At 40.2% G+C, this 19,038-nt stretch overlaps 3 protein-coding genes across 3 annotated transcripts; 2 read left to right on the forward strand and 1 right to left on the reverse strand.

Moving 5' to 3' along the window:
- Positions 1-3,393: 3,393 nt before the first annotated feature.
- LOC135648901 (probable 6-phosphogluconolactonase 1) lies at positions 3,394-6,525 on the forward strand. Its single transcript, XM_065166913.1, has 4 exons — positions 3,394-3,534; positions 3,681-3,888; positions 4,004-4,139; positions 5,836-6,525. The coding sequence occupies exons 2-4, from the start codon at positions 3,716-3,718 to the stop codon at positions 6,334-6,336; spliced, it is 810 nt and encodes a 269-aa protein (XP_065022985.1). The 5' UTR covers positions 3,394-3,534; positions 3,681-3,715; the 3' UTR covers positions 6,337-6,525.
- A 573-nt stretch (positions 6,526-7,098) lies between these two features.
- Positions 7,099-9,161, reverse strand: LOC103981432 (COBRA-like protein 4). Its single transcript, XM_018825532.2, has 6 exons — positions 8,956-9,161; positions 8,798-8,877; positions 8,255-8,711; positions 8,030-8,174; positions 7,680-7,957; positions 7,099-7,598 (listed from the first exon to the last, which is right to left on the reverse strand). Exons 1-6 carry the CDS (start codon positions 9,068-9,070, stop codon positions 7,309-7,311), a joined length of 1,365 nt encoding a protein of 454 aa, XP_018681077.2. The 5' UTR covers positions 9,071-9,161; the 3' UTR covers positions 7,099-7,308.
- A 1,235-nt stretch (positions 9,162-10,396) lies between these two features.
- On the forward strand, positions 10,397-13,443 carry LOC135648912 (UDP-arabinopyranose mutase 1-like). The gene is made up of 4 exons (XM_065166931.1): positions 10,397-10,816; positions 12,159-12,409; positions 12,481-12,649; positions 12,873-13,443. The coding sequence occupies exons 1-4, from the start codon at positions 10,484-10,486 to the stop codon at positions 13,200-13,202; spliced, it is 1,083 nt and encodes a 360-aa protein (XP_065023003.1). The 5' UTR covers positions 10,397-10,483; the 3' UTR covers positions 13,203-13,443.
- The last annotated feature ends 5,595 nt before the right edge of the window (positions 13,444-19,038 follow it).

Genomic DNA, 19,038 nt, shown 5'->3' on the forward strand with positions numbered 1-19,038 from the left:
GCTTTGTACTATCCCCCTGTAAAGGTCCATACAAATCTTTGCAGTACAAGAGATCTTTCATTCTTGGTTTTCATATCATTTAATTATTTTTATTCAAGCTAATCATGCGAGAAATACTACTAGTTGATAAGATATAAAAAGAGAAACAAACTTTTGTATACAAACAAATACTAGTATGTCATAACACACAGCAGAATTAAATGGAAATCACAATAAAATAAAACACCAAGATTTACGTGGAAAACCTCTCCAACGTGAAGGGTAAAAATCATGGGGCAAACTAGAGATAATTCACTATAAGAATAATGAATATACAAATCTTAGTCTTTTGCCCAAAATGAAAGCAATAATCTCAAGAGAATAACTGGGATACAAGGATTATGTCACTGTGCATAATATCTAAATTATCCCCAAAATAAGCACAACAAGAATCTATTATAGATCTGATCTAACATGAGATGAGAATGCTGCCTAGATGATTAAGAACAGTCTCTCTGCGTTGTCCTTATCTTTTTTTATTTTCTTTTATTGTTTTTCTACCCTTTTCTCCTTTTTTTTTTTTGAATTGTAGTTTTTCTCCTATTTTCGTAACCACCATATCCTCTTATTAGATCTAGGGTTAGATAGGGTTAGATTAAAAGATGAGTATGCTATGGACTGTTAAAGCCTATTATAAACTGAACTTGTGGATTGTCAGCCCAACACAGTGAACCCGATAACCAGTTTGATGTTCTCCTCTTTGCGAAGGAGAGATACGATGATGAGAAACTCGATTTTCCGAAGAGTCCATATAAAAAGCCATAAAAGACAAAGTTTCAAGCGCGCCTCTTAGAGAGTAATTACAGGAGCTTCTTCAACCCTAAATCTCACTCCTAACCAACCCAAGGATTTAAATGTATTGAATTAGACCTCCAAAATCATACTCCTGGACAAGGAAACTTGGAAGCATTCTTCTGAGCCTCGCCTGCTGATCCCTGTCAATCTGAAACAATGATAAGAGAAGGCTGAACCCATACAAATTTATCGGAACCAGCTGCTTCCGTAGACACAAAAAACAAAAGTCAGAAACTACAGATTATACAGTCCATGTCACCAGTTGGCTATGAAAACCCAAAAACAAAAATTTTCACTCAATTTGACCTCTCCAGTCATGTCTGCAATTTATTATGTGCTGATGTGCTGGAGATGAGAAGGTGACAAGGACCGGCCCAGGATTCAAGCAAAAGGACATGCGATGAAGTCTTGGCATGAGCTGAATGCGAACGATTAATGGAAAAGTCTCAAGCATGCCATCGAGTTCCACACGTCAAGACAACCGCGCGCAGGCCTTGTAGCTTCAAAGTCAGCCTTTTCTCATGGTCGATTCCTTCCACGGTTCTTTAGATCGTGATGATGGACAACCTACCGAACATCAAACTGCGGCCAAAACTCTGCCTACCTTTGTCACCTATCTTTTCTTATGGTAAGTCTTATGATGAACGAGCGGACGATCCACCACTAACCACATTTCTTCACATCGACGGCACTGCAACCAATTGCTGAGAGATGATTGACTTCGACTGGTTCGCAAAATTCACTATAAATCGTCTTAAAGTTTGCATGGACGGAAATGTTCTGCTAATTCCCACCGTCTTCCTCCACCTGATGATAGAGGCATCCACGGAAGAACCGCTGCTGCTATCGCAAAGATGGGTATCGCGATCGACGACCAACTTGAGTACACGTTAAAACACTTTCTGCGTTTTCTTCCTGCTTAATCATTTGCAGAGAAAGAAATGGCATCCCCGAGCGGAGGAGCCTTAATATCCCAGTGTTGATCAGCGAATCAGGTGTCTCAGCTATGACAAGACTTCATGGTTCATGTTACATTGACTCTAGGCCCCATTGTCCACTACGAAGCCTTCACGTTTGAGTGCTGAGCCCCGAGGTGGGAGCTTTTTGATCTTTTCATGGTGTGACTTTAGATTGATCGCCCTGCCCACCACTGCGCCTCTCTCTTTTACTGCTCGAGCGAGTGGAAGAAGAACAAAGTTCTTCTTCTCTTGATGGGACAATGATTTCAACTCAGCCGGAGAAGCTAGACAATGATAAGTGATATGACACCTCCGCAGCCGCATTCTTTGCACACACCAATCGGGATGCATTTTGGCGGGCAGAAAACGGAGAGAGAAAAGAAGTGATTTAGGAGATGAAAGGTCGTATGATGAAGTTTCAGAACCATCCTCTTTGTTTTCAGCATCCTACTATCGTGGTTTGGTCAAGGAACAACCTACCATCACAGCAAAAAAGAGAAAACAATCTGCTTGTCAACTTCAATTGCAGAGTCTGTCACTCTGCAATAGCATGGATGATCAACTAAATCTACCATTAAAGTTGAATAGTTTAAACACAGGAGCTAGATTTTGCATAGAACAGTACCTGAATTTCCTTTAGGATAATAGAAAATGAATAGTTGTGTGTGAATTAATTGTTCATAGAAAGATTTTGGACAGAACATAAGGAAGACTTTCAAAATAAACAGATCCTTGGCTGTTCTACACATTCATTTGGGGCACATTACACAAACAAAAGTGTGAATCGATTGCTTGTCCGATTCACCATGGAACAATCACAATGCAAGTTTTCAGGCTTCGAATTGGAAGAGTGAAGTGAGCACACAACAATTGTGGAGAGCATGGCAGTGAGAAAGGAGAATCCAGAGCAGACAGGTTTGACCTTGTACTGCACTGTCTGTAGGTGCAACCACCAGTAAATTACCAACTCTATTGGATGTGCAGACATCAAGTGAGGATGCTTCATTGCTCTATCATTTCTATTTTGTCGACAGCAAGCCAATTGCTCTATATTTGATGTCACACCAAATGGTGTTTGCCAGAGTCTATGCATACTGCAACAAAGAAGATCCAACCTCACGTCTGTCTTTTATGATTTTGTCTGCACTCGATCGATGGGGTGATGTTTTATTAAAATATAGGTGCATTTTGACACTATATCGTCGTGCATGAAACTTTGCCTGAGCACAGTTGACATAGTCAAAATCAAGGTGCATTTCAACTTTAATATTGAATGCCTAATATCATCCATTAGATTCATGGAAATTAAATGACACTTTTGTAGGTGATACACCCACAAATGGAATCTGTGGGCTTATGGAATATGCAAGGTTTGGTTTGGAAGGGTGAGGCGATGGAGCAGAGATAAATATAAAACATTAATTAACTCTGAAAAATTGGATTCTTAGTGTTATTATTATTATTATTTATTTTCCTATTAAAATTCGTTATTAATATTTCTTTGGCAAATTCTCCTTCGTGCCCCCTCCCCTCCCTTCTTTAACCCAAGCCATTCTACCTGTGTCTCCAACGGTGGATGCTTTCCCCAAATCCGACCGTTCCCTCACCGGCCGCAGCAGACTGTGAGCCCTGTTGTTCTCCTCCTCGGAGTTCCGCGCCACGATTCTCTTCGGCTTACCCAGCCCTCGCCGGCGCCGCTGCGTCCGCTGCGGCGTATCGTTTATACTCTGAACGGAAAAGGGCAAGTTTTTACATATTTCTGACGCTCGAAATTAAAACCTTTGGAAAATGCCTCGATTGATCCCGCATACATCGCTTCCTGGAGGCGTCCTTGCCATTCTGCCGGATCTTCTTGATCAGGTTTGGTCTTTTTTGGTGTTTGCACAGGGGATTGCTGGGCCGAGGTGTGACGGACTGCAAAAATGTCTGCCTGTGGTGGACCGAAGATCAAAAGCGAGTTGAGGGTTTTCGAGAGCGCGGATGAGCTCGCCACGGATTTGGCGGAGTACATATCGCAACTGTCTGAGAATTCCGTGAAGGAGAGGGGATGTTTTACCATTGCTTTGTCTGGAGGATCTCTAATAAGTTTGATGAGGTAATTACTTTGGAATATTTCCCACATGATTCGTTTTTCGTTATTGTAGTTGCACATTTTTGTATCATTCTGCAAGGCTAGATGAGTTTTTCATGGGGAATTCCTGTGGCTGCAGGAAACTCTGTGAAGCTCCTTACGACAAGACAGTTGATTGGACAAAATGGTTTGTGTTTTGGGCTGATGAGCGTGCAGTGGCAAAGAATCATATCGATAGCAACCATAAGCTAACAAAGGATCTCTTTCTTTCAAAGGTTTGTAGTCAATTTGGATTATTTGTTGCTTGAATACTGTACAAGATACAGATCCTTATAGTTCTCTTGATTATTCTCGTATCGCATAGTATTTGGATGATGCTTTGTTACGGATTATATAAAAATTTATTTGTCAAAATTCTGATTGTCTTTATTTGTAAATTTTCTCAATTTGCAGTTAGTTCGGATTATGGTTTGCAATACCGTACCATACCGCTTGGTACGGGCGGTACATACCGGTCCGATAAAGGACCGGTATGAGTGGCACATTGATATATCTTAGTGTATCATGTGTCAATACGTTCGGTACCACTCGATACAGCTCGGTATGTACCGTAACAATAGTTGATCGATACATCGATACGGTATGATATTCAGAATCTTGGTTCGGATTATTTTCTGCATAGTGTATGTTTGAAAATATCCTTCAGGTATCTTTAAAAGATTAATTTAAGCTTGCCATCAAAATATTATTTTTTGTGTTTCCTTTTATTTTATGTGAAGTTCTCCTTATTGCTCGAGTCGTTGAATGTCATTGCATTAAGGCTATAATCACTTGAAACGGATGTAAAGTGATGAGTGGATGCAAAGTTATATTGGGTAATTTGTCTAGAAGCATTCAGATAATTCGTCCATGAGATCACCATACGACAAAGGGAGGATTCTGGTTTTGGGAAGTACCACCTGTTTTGCTTGGTGTTCGGTACTGATATTTGGGCATATGTGTCCAGTTCACCTAGATTGTGCTGATAAGGCATGATTTGATTTTAAACATTGAAAAAAAAAAGTTTATGTAGATCTGCACTTCAAAAAATGTTTCTCTCTTCTCCATGGTTGCTTGAATATTTTGTTACCTAGAGCATAGTTGTGCTGGAGAGGGAGTTCCTGTGGTACTTGATTTATGATCAGGGGTTTATTACAGAAGCTAATATGTTGGTTTTAGTACAAGAAATTGTCTTTTTTTTGCAATTAGGAAGCAGCTTTAAACAGCTGCAATGTGATTATTTTATGTATAAATTTATCATAAGAGGGACAGGTAGATCGGTGAATTAATGTTCATATGCTGTTGGGTTCATTTCGAGAGTTACAGTAACAAATCAATTCCTTGTTCGTCATATATATTTTTTGTTCTCCCCTAAGATAAAAAGAAAGTTATGCCATTACTTTGCTATAGCAATCATTCCAGATTGTACTATATCTTATTGTTTGATGTATGATGTATTTCTTGCATATCTCCTAGGATTAATTGAACATGATCATAGAAAAAATGAGGATTATGCTCTTACATATTTGGCTATGACTTTGTTGACACTTCAAACACTAGCCCTTCCTATCTTATACAAAGGCATATGTTTACTACTTTTGATCTTATGCAAGGCACACATGCTCATTTTTCGATGAACATGTGAAAAAATATTTTCCAACCAAAATATATTTTCTTTCCGATCTGACCACCTGGCATATCTTGTATTTACATCTTTAGGGTGGTCAATCTTGTATTGCTTAAGTTCACATTGCCAATACAGGAATATTATTTGTCTGTTAGATCACATGAGTGTATCTGAATTTAGATCACATAGGTTGGTTGAAGAGGCTCCATTTCAATAGGGACCAGGATCTCTCCTTGACTACCTGCCCTATCTGGTTTTCCTTTTTATAACTATTCCTAACATTTGTCTCTTAATCGTATTATTAGGTTCCCATTCTCAACAGCCATGTATTCTCCATAAATGACAATGTTACAGTGGAAGAAGCTGCAGCAGAGTACGAGTTTACCATTCGTCAGCTAGTGAAGATCCGGACTGTGGGTGTTTCTGAAAGCAATGATTGCCCCAAATTCGACCTTATCCTTCTTGGCATGGGACCTGATGGACATGTTGCTTCACTCTTCCCTCACCACCCAGCCCTTGAACTGAAAGAGGAGTGGGTTACTTATATCACTGATTCTCCCAAGCCTCCACCTGAGAGGATTACTTTCACGCTCCCTGTAATCAACTCTGCTTCTAATGTTGCTATGGTGGCTGTGGGCGAGGAGAAGGCCATGGCAGTGCACCTTGCCGCTGCTGGCGCCGGTGAGAACTTTGATGCCTCTTCGTTGCCTGCTAGGATGGTTCAGCCAACTGATGGAAAATTAGTGTGGTTCTTGGATTCGACGGCTGCCTCGGTTTTGGATGTCAGTAACGGCGGCTCCGGGTAAGCTATGTGATAACTGTGGGGTCCTGTTGATGTGTCTATGTAGATCGATACTTCGAAACAAATGTCTCTTTTTCCTCTTGGTTACTCGAATACTTTGTCGCTCCATAGCATAGTTATGGTGGGGAGGGAGTCCCGTTGCTAGTTAATGTATGATCACAGGTTTATTATAAAAGATAATAAGTTAATGTGATGTTGGCCTGTGGGATTCATTTTGAGAATTACAGTAATTTTCTGAATCCTTGGTCACCAATATGCACGTTGTTTTTTTCCTCTCAAATATCATATTTGCTTTAATAGCAAAACTTCACTGGCCTTCACTCATGCAATGCTACAATTGGCTTGTGCATCATTAAACAGCTAGTCCATTTAAGATCAACTTTAATTTTTAGACATCTGGCATGTTTGTTTAGATCCATGGGCTGCACGCTCTTGCTTTGGTAGATGGCTGCAAGATCGGTAGAAATCCTTGTTGGTAGCTGATGATATATTAAAGTTCATATTCATTTGGAACCTGGAATGTTAATTGTAATGGTTGGATATGCTTATCGTTTTTGTGCTTTATGAGGAATGCTTCATAAATGAATCGAGAGTGATGATTGTAAATAGATACACTATATGCAGATTAATGTCATGTTGAAGTTGGTGAAAACTCCATCTGTTTGTTATCCCGACTGCACATTGCCTTGTATTTAAAGTTGTCGGAGTCAGAGCATACTTACATGTTCTTGAACATTGTCTTAGCAATTTAACAGATTCCAAAAGAGACCGAAGTGTATTTTTGGTTTCTGCATCGAATTTGTTTCAAACAGACAAAACTATTATATTTCTGGGCTGAATTCAATGTAAACTCGACATGACCTTGCTGAATTCCTCGAAGCAACCAAAACCAGAGCAATCCCACCACCACAAGATCGAGCATGTATGCACACTGCCCAAAATTCCTTTCGGATCAATAATCATCACCTCATGCCTTTCACATCACCATCAGTATAAGCGCAAGCACCGACACCGCGAGGTTGTGCAGAATGAGCGGCGGAGCACCGACAGGGGAAGAGTTCGGCAGGTGGGGGTAAGCATCTGGTGGTGGCATCATGCACTCGTCGCCATTGAAGTACACCTTCCGAGGAAACGCCCACCCTTTCTTGAACGTGAACGTTCTCGCGTCCTTCCGGAGGAGCAACTCCGACTGCACGTTGCCGTACGCCCCGGCCTCCATGAGCAGATCGTTGTAGTACTTCATTCCGTAGAACATGCCGGTGTCATCTGCAAGCAGAACCACGAGTCAGACCTGTTTGTGGCAGAAGCTGAAGGGGAATGAAGGATCTGCATGCTCCTTTGACTCACTGATGAATCCATATGGAACGAGTGGCTTGTAGTCGAAGCTGAAGACCTCCGTGACGTTGTCGAGGTTGGGGTGTTGGATGACCAGCGTCCACAGGGTGTAGTTCATGCGGTAGTTGAAGTTGGTGATGGCGATCTTGGCGCGCCAGTAGTCCTTGTAGTTGAGCTTGACGTGCCAGTGCACGCGGATGGGGCACATGTGTTGGGTGCACTGCAGCAACGGCGCGTTGTCCTTCTTGGGCGTGTTGATCCCCGGCGTGCTTAGCAGATTGGAGTCCCTTCTGCAGGAGGCACCGATCAGGAATGTAAAGCTTGTTGCCTACACGGATGAGAAAGTAGTGCAGACAGCGTACTTGATGCAGTTCTTGTTCTCGCAGCCGCAGGCGCAGGAGCGGCAAGGGATTATGGTGTCGTTGTAGAAGGAGGAGAAGGAGACGCAGCAGGTTGGGTGCTTGGAGGAAAGAAACTGTGAGTAGGTGCACGTAACATTCCAGGTCACTGCACAGCCACCACCATACAGAGTTCATCAGAGGATGGCAGCGGAGTACAGCAGCAGAAGCTTATGAGCAGAGATTTACTGAGCGCCTGCGTCTTCCGCCGCTTGTCCGGCGTGAGAAATATGGTGGACGGCACAACCTTGGCTGGCCCGCAGGTGTAGCCGAGTCCAGGTCCCAGCAAGGTGAAGTTCTGGGGAAGCTTCACCGTCTTGTTGGATGTGCCGGATTGGCCAACACTCACCTGGAAAGCTGAGACTGCAGCTGCGGGATCCTGGCCATAGGCCCCGACGACGCCTCCCTTGCAGCAGTTAGCTATCTGCTGGTTGTAAGGGACCCCGGGAAGCAAGTCGACGATGGCCGGAGTCTTCTTGCAGCAGTGAGGAAGGTTGGCCTTGAACTTGGAGCAGTCACCCTGCTCCGTGGCCTGAGCACCCACCATGGACCATATCACCTCCTTCTTTGCCCACGTCCAACCCAGCGTCCACCCTGGGCTCATTATGTGCCGGTACATTTGGAAATTGTTCATCGTCACCACGGCCTTGCAATGACATGTTGATGCGTTCAGAATCCGAGTCTCGAGTGTCAGCAAGGCAAAAAGTACTTGGGGAGGAGGAAGACACATACCACATATCCATCTGCCGTCCATGAGATCACATCCCATTTGATGGTAATGTTTCCGGTCGGGTCCAATGGATCATAAGCCACTGTGTCATGAACGATTAGATCAGAACGTGTGAATCTAAACTAGTTCACCTCATTTATATCCAAGATGAAATCAGAACCTGCAGGAGAGAACATCAGCGCGAGAACAGAGATGAACAGAACAAGCGAACAGCTCGACCAATCATCTGCTGCAGGGTATCTTCGACTTGGGCGACCGATTTGATTCAGCTCCATCTTCGGCGATTCACCTCACCAGAATCGCCTGCTTTGGCAGAAGAGGCTGCTGCTGAGTGAATGGAGGAGCAGTTTGTGGGTTTTTATGGAGAAGAAGTGCATCATCACTCACCAACTAATTAGCTGGCGATGTTAGAAGAAGAAGAAGAAGAAGAAGAAGGAGAAAGTCTGCTATCGTTCTCAGTTCTTCTTTTTCTTCGGGTTTTCTTGTAGTTTAATTCCTCAGTTTCGAAGCAATGTGTGTTTGGTGAGATTAGAAAGAAAGGGACGCGCGAAATTTGAAGAATACCTCCCAACGCTTGTCGATTGAGACTTCAAATGCATCAAAATACGAGGAAAATTAAAGAAGAATCAACATATATGTTCGCTATATACTGCTCTTACATGGAAACCCTGGAAATGAATGCAATTAATGATATGATCTACAGAAATAATTCACCAGAAGAACTCTGATTTGGGCAAAGATATCTGATGAGTTCAGGGATGAGAATCCAATTTCTCATGTGTATATATATATATATATATATATGATTGGTCCAGAATGGAAATACAATTTGTCCACTGGAATGAAACGATTTATTATTCTTGGGATCATGTTTTTTGTGTTGCAGACGGCAGCAAGTGAGCGGTCGCCATCCAGCGTTTACATCTCAACATTGTTTACACAGCGTGAAGAAGATGCCCCATCTTTCTATTTCTTTTCTGCTCAGCCTGTTCAATTAAAGCCGATTCCTCAAGCATCAAGTACAGAGATTAATTGATTCTGTGCCTCCTCCTAATTAAGGGTGTGACTTGAATGCTGCCAAAATTGTCGAATTTTGATTCCCATTTTAATCCAATAAACTTATGGAATGGGCATGAATATTTGATACTTACAAGTGTACAAACTTAATATGAATCCACCCAAAGATTTGAGATCCTGGCTCGTGAATTTATTGGACTCAGACCAAGTTTAGTCTCGAATTTAGATTGGGATTCTCGTTGGATTCGACTCGAATTGGATCGACCATCACCCCTAATTTTGGTGGCCAACCTAAATTGACTACTAAAACATTGTATGGGCTGAGCTCAACATATCCGCTTTGGAATCGGCCCATACCCGAACCCGAACCCGAACCCGAACTAGCGCGCGGCGGCATGGCTCAGATATCACAACCAAAGAGGATGACGTATACATCACAAAAATCTGATATAAAATAAATAGACTTGGGTCAAATTCCCATCTCTGGGCCGGGCCGGGCCGGGCCAGACCGGTTTACACTCCCCTTCGCACGTGCTCATTACAGCCATGCACGTGCTAAAACATTGGGACCGGAAGGACAGAACCTCCTACCCTCTTTCGTTTCTGCGCTTCTCTGCCTCGGATCTCCGGAGATACATCCCCTTCCGCACCGAAAGCCCGAACCTTCGGCCATGGCGGTCGGCACTTCGTCAGGCATCCCCAGCACTCCCCTGCTCAAGGACGAGGTCGACATCGTGATTCCGACCATCCGGAACCTGGACTTCCTGGAGATGTGGCGCCCCTTTTTCCAGCCCTACCACCTCATCATCGTCCAGGACGGAGACCCCAGGAAGACGATCACGGTGCCGGACGGCTTCGACTACGAGCTCTACAACCGCAACGACATCAACCGCATCCTCGGCCCCAAGGCCGCCTGTATCTCCTTCAACGACTCTACCTGCCGCTGCTTCGGTTTCCTCGTCTCCAAGAAGAAGTACGTCTTCACCGTCGACGACGACTGCTTCGTGAGCGCCCGCCTCCTTTTTTTTGTGTTTCCTTCGTGGGTTTTGGATCTTGAAAGCTTGATCTCGCTTGGGGAAACCGGGAGAAAGATTCGTTATTTCCCCTTTTCTCTTGCTTGTTTCTTATGTTCGTAAATTTGAGTTTCTCTTCGAGCGAAGGGACGGAAACGCTGGGGACGATCAAAACTTTCTTTTTATTTCTTTCTTCATGATTAAATTACCCAACCTTTGTGGAACTGTTCTTCTTTTCTTTGTTTCTTTCCTTTCTAGGATGCGTATTTAAAGAATCAACACGACTATTGGTTTCTCTCTAAATATGTAAAATTTCCACAGCTTCAAACTTGTGGGGAAGAATGAAGAAAGCAACAATAAGACTTTCGGTTCTCTAAGGATCATTATTAGCTTGATAGGTTAATAATTCTACTTGAGCCTTCATTATACGTGGAAATTTTGATTCACTATTAGCTTGATTGGTCTGAAACTATGTGACCTGAAATGTTTAAATCCAAGTCAATGGTAGTAAACGTCGCACAGTTCACTTACCTTCTTCCAAAGTGATCTTTGGCGTTAAAATGTTGCACTGATGCTATTTATCATTTCATAGGTACAATATGAATCATACAAATGAAGGAAACTTTATTACTTCATGATTAATTAATCAAATATTTTATCTAACCATCATATCGTCTGCTACATGTTGTTAGTGGATCGATAAATGTGTATTGTTCTATGGTTTATTTTTCCGAATATTTGTACTTTATTGGAAGCTTCTCAGAATAATGTTCGGTTCATCTAATTCCTTTTTGCATTTACCTAATCTTATTACGATGTAATGTTCTGTGTTGTCTGATTCTCTTTTCTGTTGCAAAACTTGCATTGAAAACACTTGTGGCAGTCTGTTAACAAATTTGCTTTTGATGCGAAAATCATTACATAACATGACCAGCATTACTTGCAGCTCTGGACAGTGAGAATCTGCACAACAGATGATGATCATATTGTTCGATTTGTGATTGGGGGGCCTTTGTGCCAAGTCAAGTTACATGGTGTTAGATCTCTTAGTTTTCTTTCACTATATTTATGGCATAAACTTGTAAGATCAGTAACTATAGTTCCCTCTGGTTTTGTGCTATCAACATATAGGAAGATCCCTGGCTTGGTTGATAAATTTTCACTTCTAAAAGTGACATTACGCTTGAACAGCTATTCGTGTCACCTTCATATACTTCTCCTTGATGTCCATGCTACTTTGTACTCTACCAGTAGTCTGTAGTCGCTTACGGTGCTTCTGATCATGATTGAACCTGTTTTGCTGACAATAGCAACTGTTTTTGCCCTTTATTAGGTTGCCAAAGATCCCTCCGGCAAGGAGATCAATGCGCCTGAGCAACACATCAAGAATCTCCTTTATCCATCCACCCCCTTTTTCTTTAACACTCTGTACGATCCTTACCGTGAAGGTGCAGACTTTGTTCGTGGCTACCCTTTCAGCCTCCGTGAAGGTGTCCCGACTGCTGTTTCTCATGGATTATGGCTCAACATTCCAGACTATGATGCCCCCACTCAGCTTGTCAAACCTCATGAAAGAAACACCAGGCAAGAGTTTTGTGTATTGATTGGTGGATTCAAAAGTATGGAAGTGTGACTAAAATTGATACTGCTCGCAGGTATGTTGATGCAGTGATAACTGTGCCAAAAGGTGCACTGTTTCCCATGTGCGGGATGAATCTAGCATTCGACCGTGAGCTAATAGGCCCTGCAATGTACTTTGGACTTATGGGTGATGGCCAACCCATCCGTCGATATGATGATATGTGGGCAGGATGGTGTGTGAAGGTCAGTTACGTATTTTCCCACTTGTTCTTTTGTCATCCACCATCTAGATATGTTTATCATAACCTTTGTAGTTTCGAGTTCTTGTTCTTTTGGAAGAAAAACTCCTATGCGCTATACTTTGTTTATTATACTTGTTTTTTACAATTAAGCTGAGTTCTTTCCATTAGGGACATAAATGGCTACAGATGGCTGAAGTTGACTCATGCCATTCATTTGGTTTTAGGTGATCTGTGACCACTTGGGATTGGGCGTGAAGACGGGCTTGCCCTACATCTGGCATAGCAAGGCCAGCAACCCGTTAGTGAACCTTAAAAAGGAGTATCATGGGATCCACTGGCAGGAAGAGGTGATCCCTTTCTTCCAAGCTGTTTCCCTTCCGAAGAAGTGCACGACACCTCAAGAATGCTACATCGAGCTCTCCAAGCAGGTTAAAGAGAAGCTTGGGAAGGTGGATGCGTATTTCAACAAGTTAGCCGATGCCATGGTGACATGGATCGAGGCTTGGGATGAGCTCAATCCATCTGAAAAGCTCAGCAACATCTCTGCCGAGTAGTCTGCTTGAAAAATCGACCATTTGTAACGGCACATTTTCTGTTGTTGTTTTTTTTTTAAAAAACTAGAAAGAAATTTTCATTATATTAAGTAACAAATAAAACACTCACTTGTTGTTATCGAACCTAATCCTGTTTGATGCAGTCTTATTCTTCCTCATTGTTTGGAGGCCTACCATTGATGAATGTAATATCTTCTTGATACGTTGTTGCAATAAAAATCATGTGTTTGAAATACCAGAAGAGACTTGTGCCGTGTTTCTTGGATGCACCATCGATGGTTGCTTCTTCCATCTTGCGTTGGCGTAGTCGTATTTATGTTTTGACATAACATTCCAACTACGCTCGAGCGATTTTAAATGTACAGCAACAAAAAAATTTGCAGCAGGTATGTCACAATGATGTGACAGAGTAAGTGCATTATTTCCTCCCGACCGCATACTGATGGAGTAGAAAAGATGATATTAGTAGTATTGTTAAACCAGAAACAATTGAAGGATCAGATTTCTTCTCCTCCGTCCGCAAAGCAAGTACAGAAATCTGTCAATTAGAGACAATCTCCAGATCAGAAAACGATTTGTAACAACAACAGAGAAATAGAACAGTTCAACAGTACAGTAGCTTTGATTTCTGAAGTCCGTGGTCCCATAAACAGCGAGTCTTTGTGCAACCTGTTGAACTTGATAAGAAGAGTACGATAAGCTTCGATCTTCTATATTTCTCTCAAGAAAAATACTTTTACAATTTCAAAAACTCTCTTACACTCATAATCCAACATATGGGGTTTATATAGTCCCCAAAGATATATTATATTAATTATATTCAAGATGAATCATTCTCTTTCAAGAAACCCTTTCAAGAATCAATAACCAATTTGACTTATTCTTCTATAGACTTTTAATCCATTTTTTCTTCTTGTTGTAATGATTCTCCCACTTGATGCAATGAACCTTTTTTATGATACTTGAACAAGTTTAATTTCAACATTCTCCCCTCTTAAACTTGTTCCATCCAGCATGTCAAGTTTCCTTCGAAGTTGTTGAAATATTTCAAATTTAAGAGGTTTTATAAGTATATCAGCCACTTGTTCACTTGTCTTGACATGATGTATCTCCACTTCTTTATTTTTGATATGATCTCTTATGAAATGAAATCTTGTATCGATATGCTTCGATCTTTCATGATAGACTGGATTCTTGGCTAAGGCAATAGCTGATTTGTTATCAACATAAATCTTGGTTGACTTCTCTTGTGGCATATGAAGTTCTTGGAGTAATCTTCTTAGCCATATTGCATGACAAACACTAGAAGAAGTTGCTATATATTCTGCTTCACAACTTGATAGAGCAACTATTCGTTGCTTTTTTGAAGACCAAGTGAATGTAGCTTCACCAAAATAAAATACAAATCCAGTTGTACTCTTGTGATCATCGTAGCTTCCAGCCCAATCACTCTCACTATATCCAATGAGCTCCAACTTTTTAGATGATGAATAGAATATTCCATACTCAATTGTTCCTTTGATATATCACAAAATTCTTTTAGCGACATTTAAATGAGATGTCTTTGGAACTTCCATAAATTTACTTATTAAACCAACTCCAAATAGTATATCAGGTCGAGTGCATGTCAAATACCTTAAACATCCAACTAGACTTTTATAATAAGTTGGATTAATGTATTTACCTTCACCTTCCTTGGTCAACTTGGTGCCATATTCAATAGGTGTATCTGTAGGATGACAATCTTCCATAGAAAACTTCTTTAAAACTTCCTTTGCATAATTTTCTTGTAAGATAAATATTCCTCCATTATCTTGTATAACTTCGATACCAAGGAAATAAGTCATTAAGCCTAAGTCGATCATCTCAAACTCCTTTTTCATAGAGTGCTTAAAATCTTTAATCATGGAGCTACTATTGCCTATAAATATTAAATCATCTACGTACAGGCATACAAATAAGATATCTCCATTAGAGTTAGATTTTGTATAGAGAGCATGTTCACGTGGATATTTAGAAAAATTATTTTGAATAAAATAAGCATCTATTATATTCGAGAATTCCATGCTCGTGGGGCTTGTTTAAGCCCATAAAGAGCTCTCTTTAACTTATATACTTTGTCCTCTTATTCTTGAATAATAAAACCAGGAGGTTGTTGAATATATACCTCTTCTTCAAGAACTCCATTAAGAAATATTGATTTGACATCCATTTGTAAAATCTTCCATTTCATTTGAGCTACTAGAGAGATAAGTAATCTTATTGTCTCCAATCGAGCAACTGGCGCAAATACTTCTTCATAGTCAATTCCATATTGTTGTTTATATCCCTTTGCAACCAATCTGGCCTTGTATTTTTCCACCTCTCCTTTTGCATTTCTTTTTGTTTTGAAGATCCACTTAACACCGATAGCTTGGTGGTCTTTTGGAAGTGTAGTAAGCTCCCATGTATTATTTTTGTTAATTGCATGAATCTCTTCATTCATAGCTTGTTGTCATTTTTCATCTCTATAAGCTTCTTCGAAGGTTAATGGATCATATCCTGTAAAAAGACAAAATAAAGAAAGTTCATCATTGTTAATATCAATCCTTCGAGTCACATCATATAGGTCCTGAATCGGTCTTGTCCTTCTTATAATTGGACTTCTTGAATCATGTGACCTAGCTGATCTAGGTGATGATTCTGGCAAAGCCACTTCGGTGCTTACTTGTATTATATCATCTTCTTCTGAAACTACAGCTTTCTTATGCTGCTCATCACTTTTCCAGTTCCAAATCTGTTGTTCATCAAACTCAACATCTCTTGACATCACAACTTTATTTGTGATAGGATTGTAGAGTTTGTAACCACTAGAATTTTCTGGATAACCTAGCAAAATGCATTTTTGACTTTTATCCTCCAATTTTGTTCTCTTTTCTTCTGGTATCTTGGCAAATGCAATACTTCCAAAAATCCTCAAATGATCAACTCTTGGTTTTTGTAAGCTCCATGCTTCTTCTGGTGTAACATTACCAATTCGCTTTGTCGGAAACCTGTTAAGCAAATAAACTGCACAAGCAATAGCATCACCCCAAAATTCTTTCGGAATTTTTCTTTCCTTTAACATTCATCGGACCATATTAAGAATAGTCCTATTTTTTCTTTCTGAAACACCATTTTGTTGAGGTGTGTATGGCATGGTGAATTGATGTAGAATCGTATTATTTCTACAAAAACTTTCAAATTCATTTGATATATATTCACCACCCCTATCTGTTCGTAAACATTTAATCTTATAACAACTTTGTCTTTCAACCAAATCCTTAAATTCTTTGAATTTGCTTAAAACTTCTTTCTTTTCTTTTAACATATAAACCCAAGTTTTTCCACTATGATCATTAGTGAAGGTAAGAAAATACCTGCTTCCTCCAAGTGATACTGGATTGATAGGGCCACAAACATCTGAGTATACTAGATCAAGTCGATTCCATGCTCTTTTTGTCCTTCTCACTTTGAAAGGCTTTCTTTCTTGCTTACCCATGACACATACTTCACACAATTTTGTTGGGCGATCAATTTTTGGCATTCCTGTCACCATATTATACTTCTCTAGAAGTTTCAAAGCCTCAAAATTTAAGTGAGCATATCTAAGATGCCAAAGTGTAGAGATATCCTCAATATCAGCTTTAAAACAATTTGATTGATAAAAAATACTTAAATGTAGATGAAACATTCTATTCTTTGCCATTTTCACATGTGATATCAGTGTTTTATTCTTATCACGAATTGAGAGAGCCATATCTTTCATCTCAATTTCATAACCTTTTTCAAGTAATTGTCCCAAGCTTAAAATATTATTTTTCATATCAGGAACATAATAAACATCTGAAATGCATACTTCCTTGCCATTATTAAGTTCAAGGAGAATTTTAACTTTGTCTCTTACTGGTCTTTGAGACAAATCGCCAAATGTAATGTTCCCAGAATAACTTGTATCCATTTCTGAAAAATAGCTCTTTGATGCCACACATGTGATTTGAAGCTCCTGTATCTAGATACCATGTAATAGATTGATCCTCTTTCAAATTATCATAACTCATTAATAAAACTTGATTTACGTTCTTTTCTTCCTCAACAAAATTTGCCTTATCACCTTGATTGTTAGGATTATAATAACATTCATAAGAATAATATCCATACCTTTTGCAAACATAACATTGTATTTCAGACATTTTAGAGTTTCTACCATGTCCACGGCCTCGGCCACGTCCTCAACCATAACCTCGGCCTTTTTGGCTAGAATTTTCTCCATCACCTTCATTGTTTGGAGATTCAGCCTGATTTTTGCCTCCTCTTCCTTTTTGTCCTCGTCCTCTTTCTCTTTGAAAATTTTAATCTCGTTTATTTTCAAGAGTAAGCTTCGTTTGTAATGCTTGCTCCATAGTTTTGTCTTCTCATCTTTTTGTAATCCTTTGTTCATGAACTTGAAGGGAACACATAAGTTCTTCTAAAGACATTTTTTTCAAATCTTTATATTCTTCGATCGCAACAGCAATAAAATCAAATTTCGGATCTAGAGATCTCAATATTTTTTCTATTACTCTTTGATCATTTATTTGTTCACCATTTCGTCTCATTTGATGAACAATAGAAATGATTTTTGAGAAGTAATCAGAAATAGTTTCAGAAGTACCTTGTTGTAATTTCTCAAACTCTAGACGAAGTTTCTTTACCTTATCAACACCACCGAATGCTCTTTGAAGCATTTCCTAAGCCTCCTTTGAAGTATTTGCTGGAGCGATGATCTCGAACATTGTATCATCAAGCCCTTGGTAGATTGTGAACAAAGCATTTTTCTCCTTCTTCCTTCTTTCTTTGAGTTGTTTTCTTCCTTCTGCATTCATTGCTCCTTCTTCTGCTGGACTTGGTTCAGCAAATCCATCTTCTACAAACTCCCATACATCTTGGGAGCCTAGAAGAACATTCATTTGGATGCACCATATGTCATAATTTTTTTTTGTCAATCTGGGGATCTGGAGTTGGATGGCACTTGAGGAAGAAGTCATAGCTTAACCTATGCTCTGATACCAAATGTTGAACTTGATAGGAAGAGGGGATGGAGTTATCAAATAGAGGTAGAGTATGATAAGCTTCAATCTTCTATATTTCTCTCAAGAAAAATACTTTTACAATTTCAGAAACTCTCTTACACTCATGATCCAACATATGGGGTTTATATAGTCCCCAAAGATACATTATATTAATTATATTCAAGATGAATCATTCTCTTTCAAGAAACTCTTTCAAGAACCAATAACCAATTTGACTTATCTTTCTATAGACTTTTAATCCATTTTTTCTTCTTGTTGTAATGATTTTCCCACTTGATGCAATGACCTTTTTTATGATACTTGAACAAGTTTAATTCCAACACTACTAACCCTCGATTCATGTAACTCTCGAGCTAAAACAGGTCGAAGCTGGAATCACTTTCCTCACCATCGACTTTTTCTTCCCCTCTTTTCCTACATTTATCTTCCTTTAATATGAAAACTTCAGCCAATCGAGCATCGTTGTTTAATGGTTTGTTACCACTCTTATTCACGACGCATCTGTTGAGAGCATACCCATTAACGGACTAAGCTCTCTCAGCTGGCAAAGCCTCATCCGCTGCCTTCCTGTTGTGATACCAAGCCTCTCCCTGTAAGCAGAAAGGGATAGACTTTTGGTGCTCCTTTGATGGCTGGGTGGGGTAAGGACGAGGGCCTTTAAGCCCACTGCTCCTACTGGCAGAAGAAATGATGGACTTGGAGTCTCTACTTCCCATGCTCTCAGGGTTGTTAACGCTCTCTCTCCT

This window comes from Musa acuminata, chromosome BXJ1-4 (assembly GCF_036884655.1).
Source record: "Musa acuminata AAA Group cultivar baxijiao chromosome BXJ1-4, Cavendish_Baxijiao_AAA, whole genome shotgun sequence".
NCBI lineage: Eukaryota > Viridiplantae > Streptophyta > Magnoliopsida > Zingiberales > Musaceae > Musa > Musa acuminata.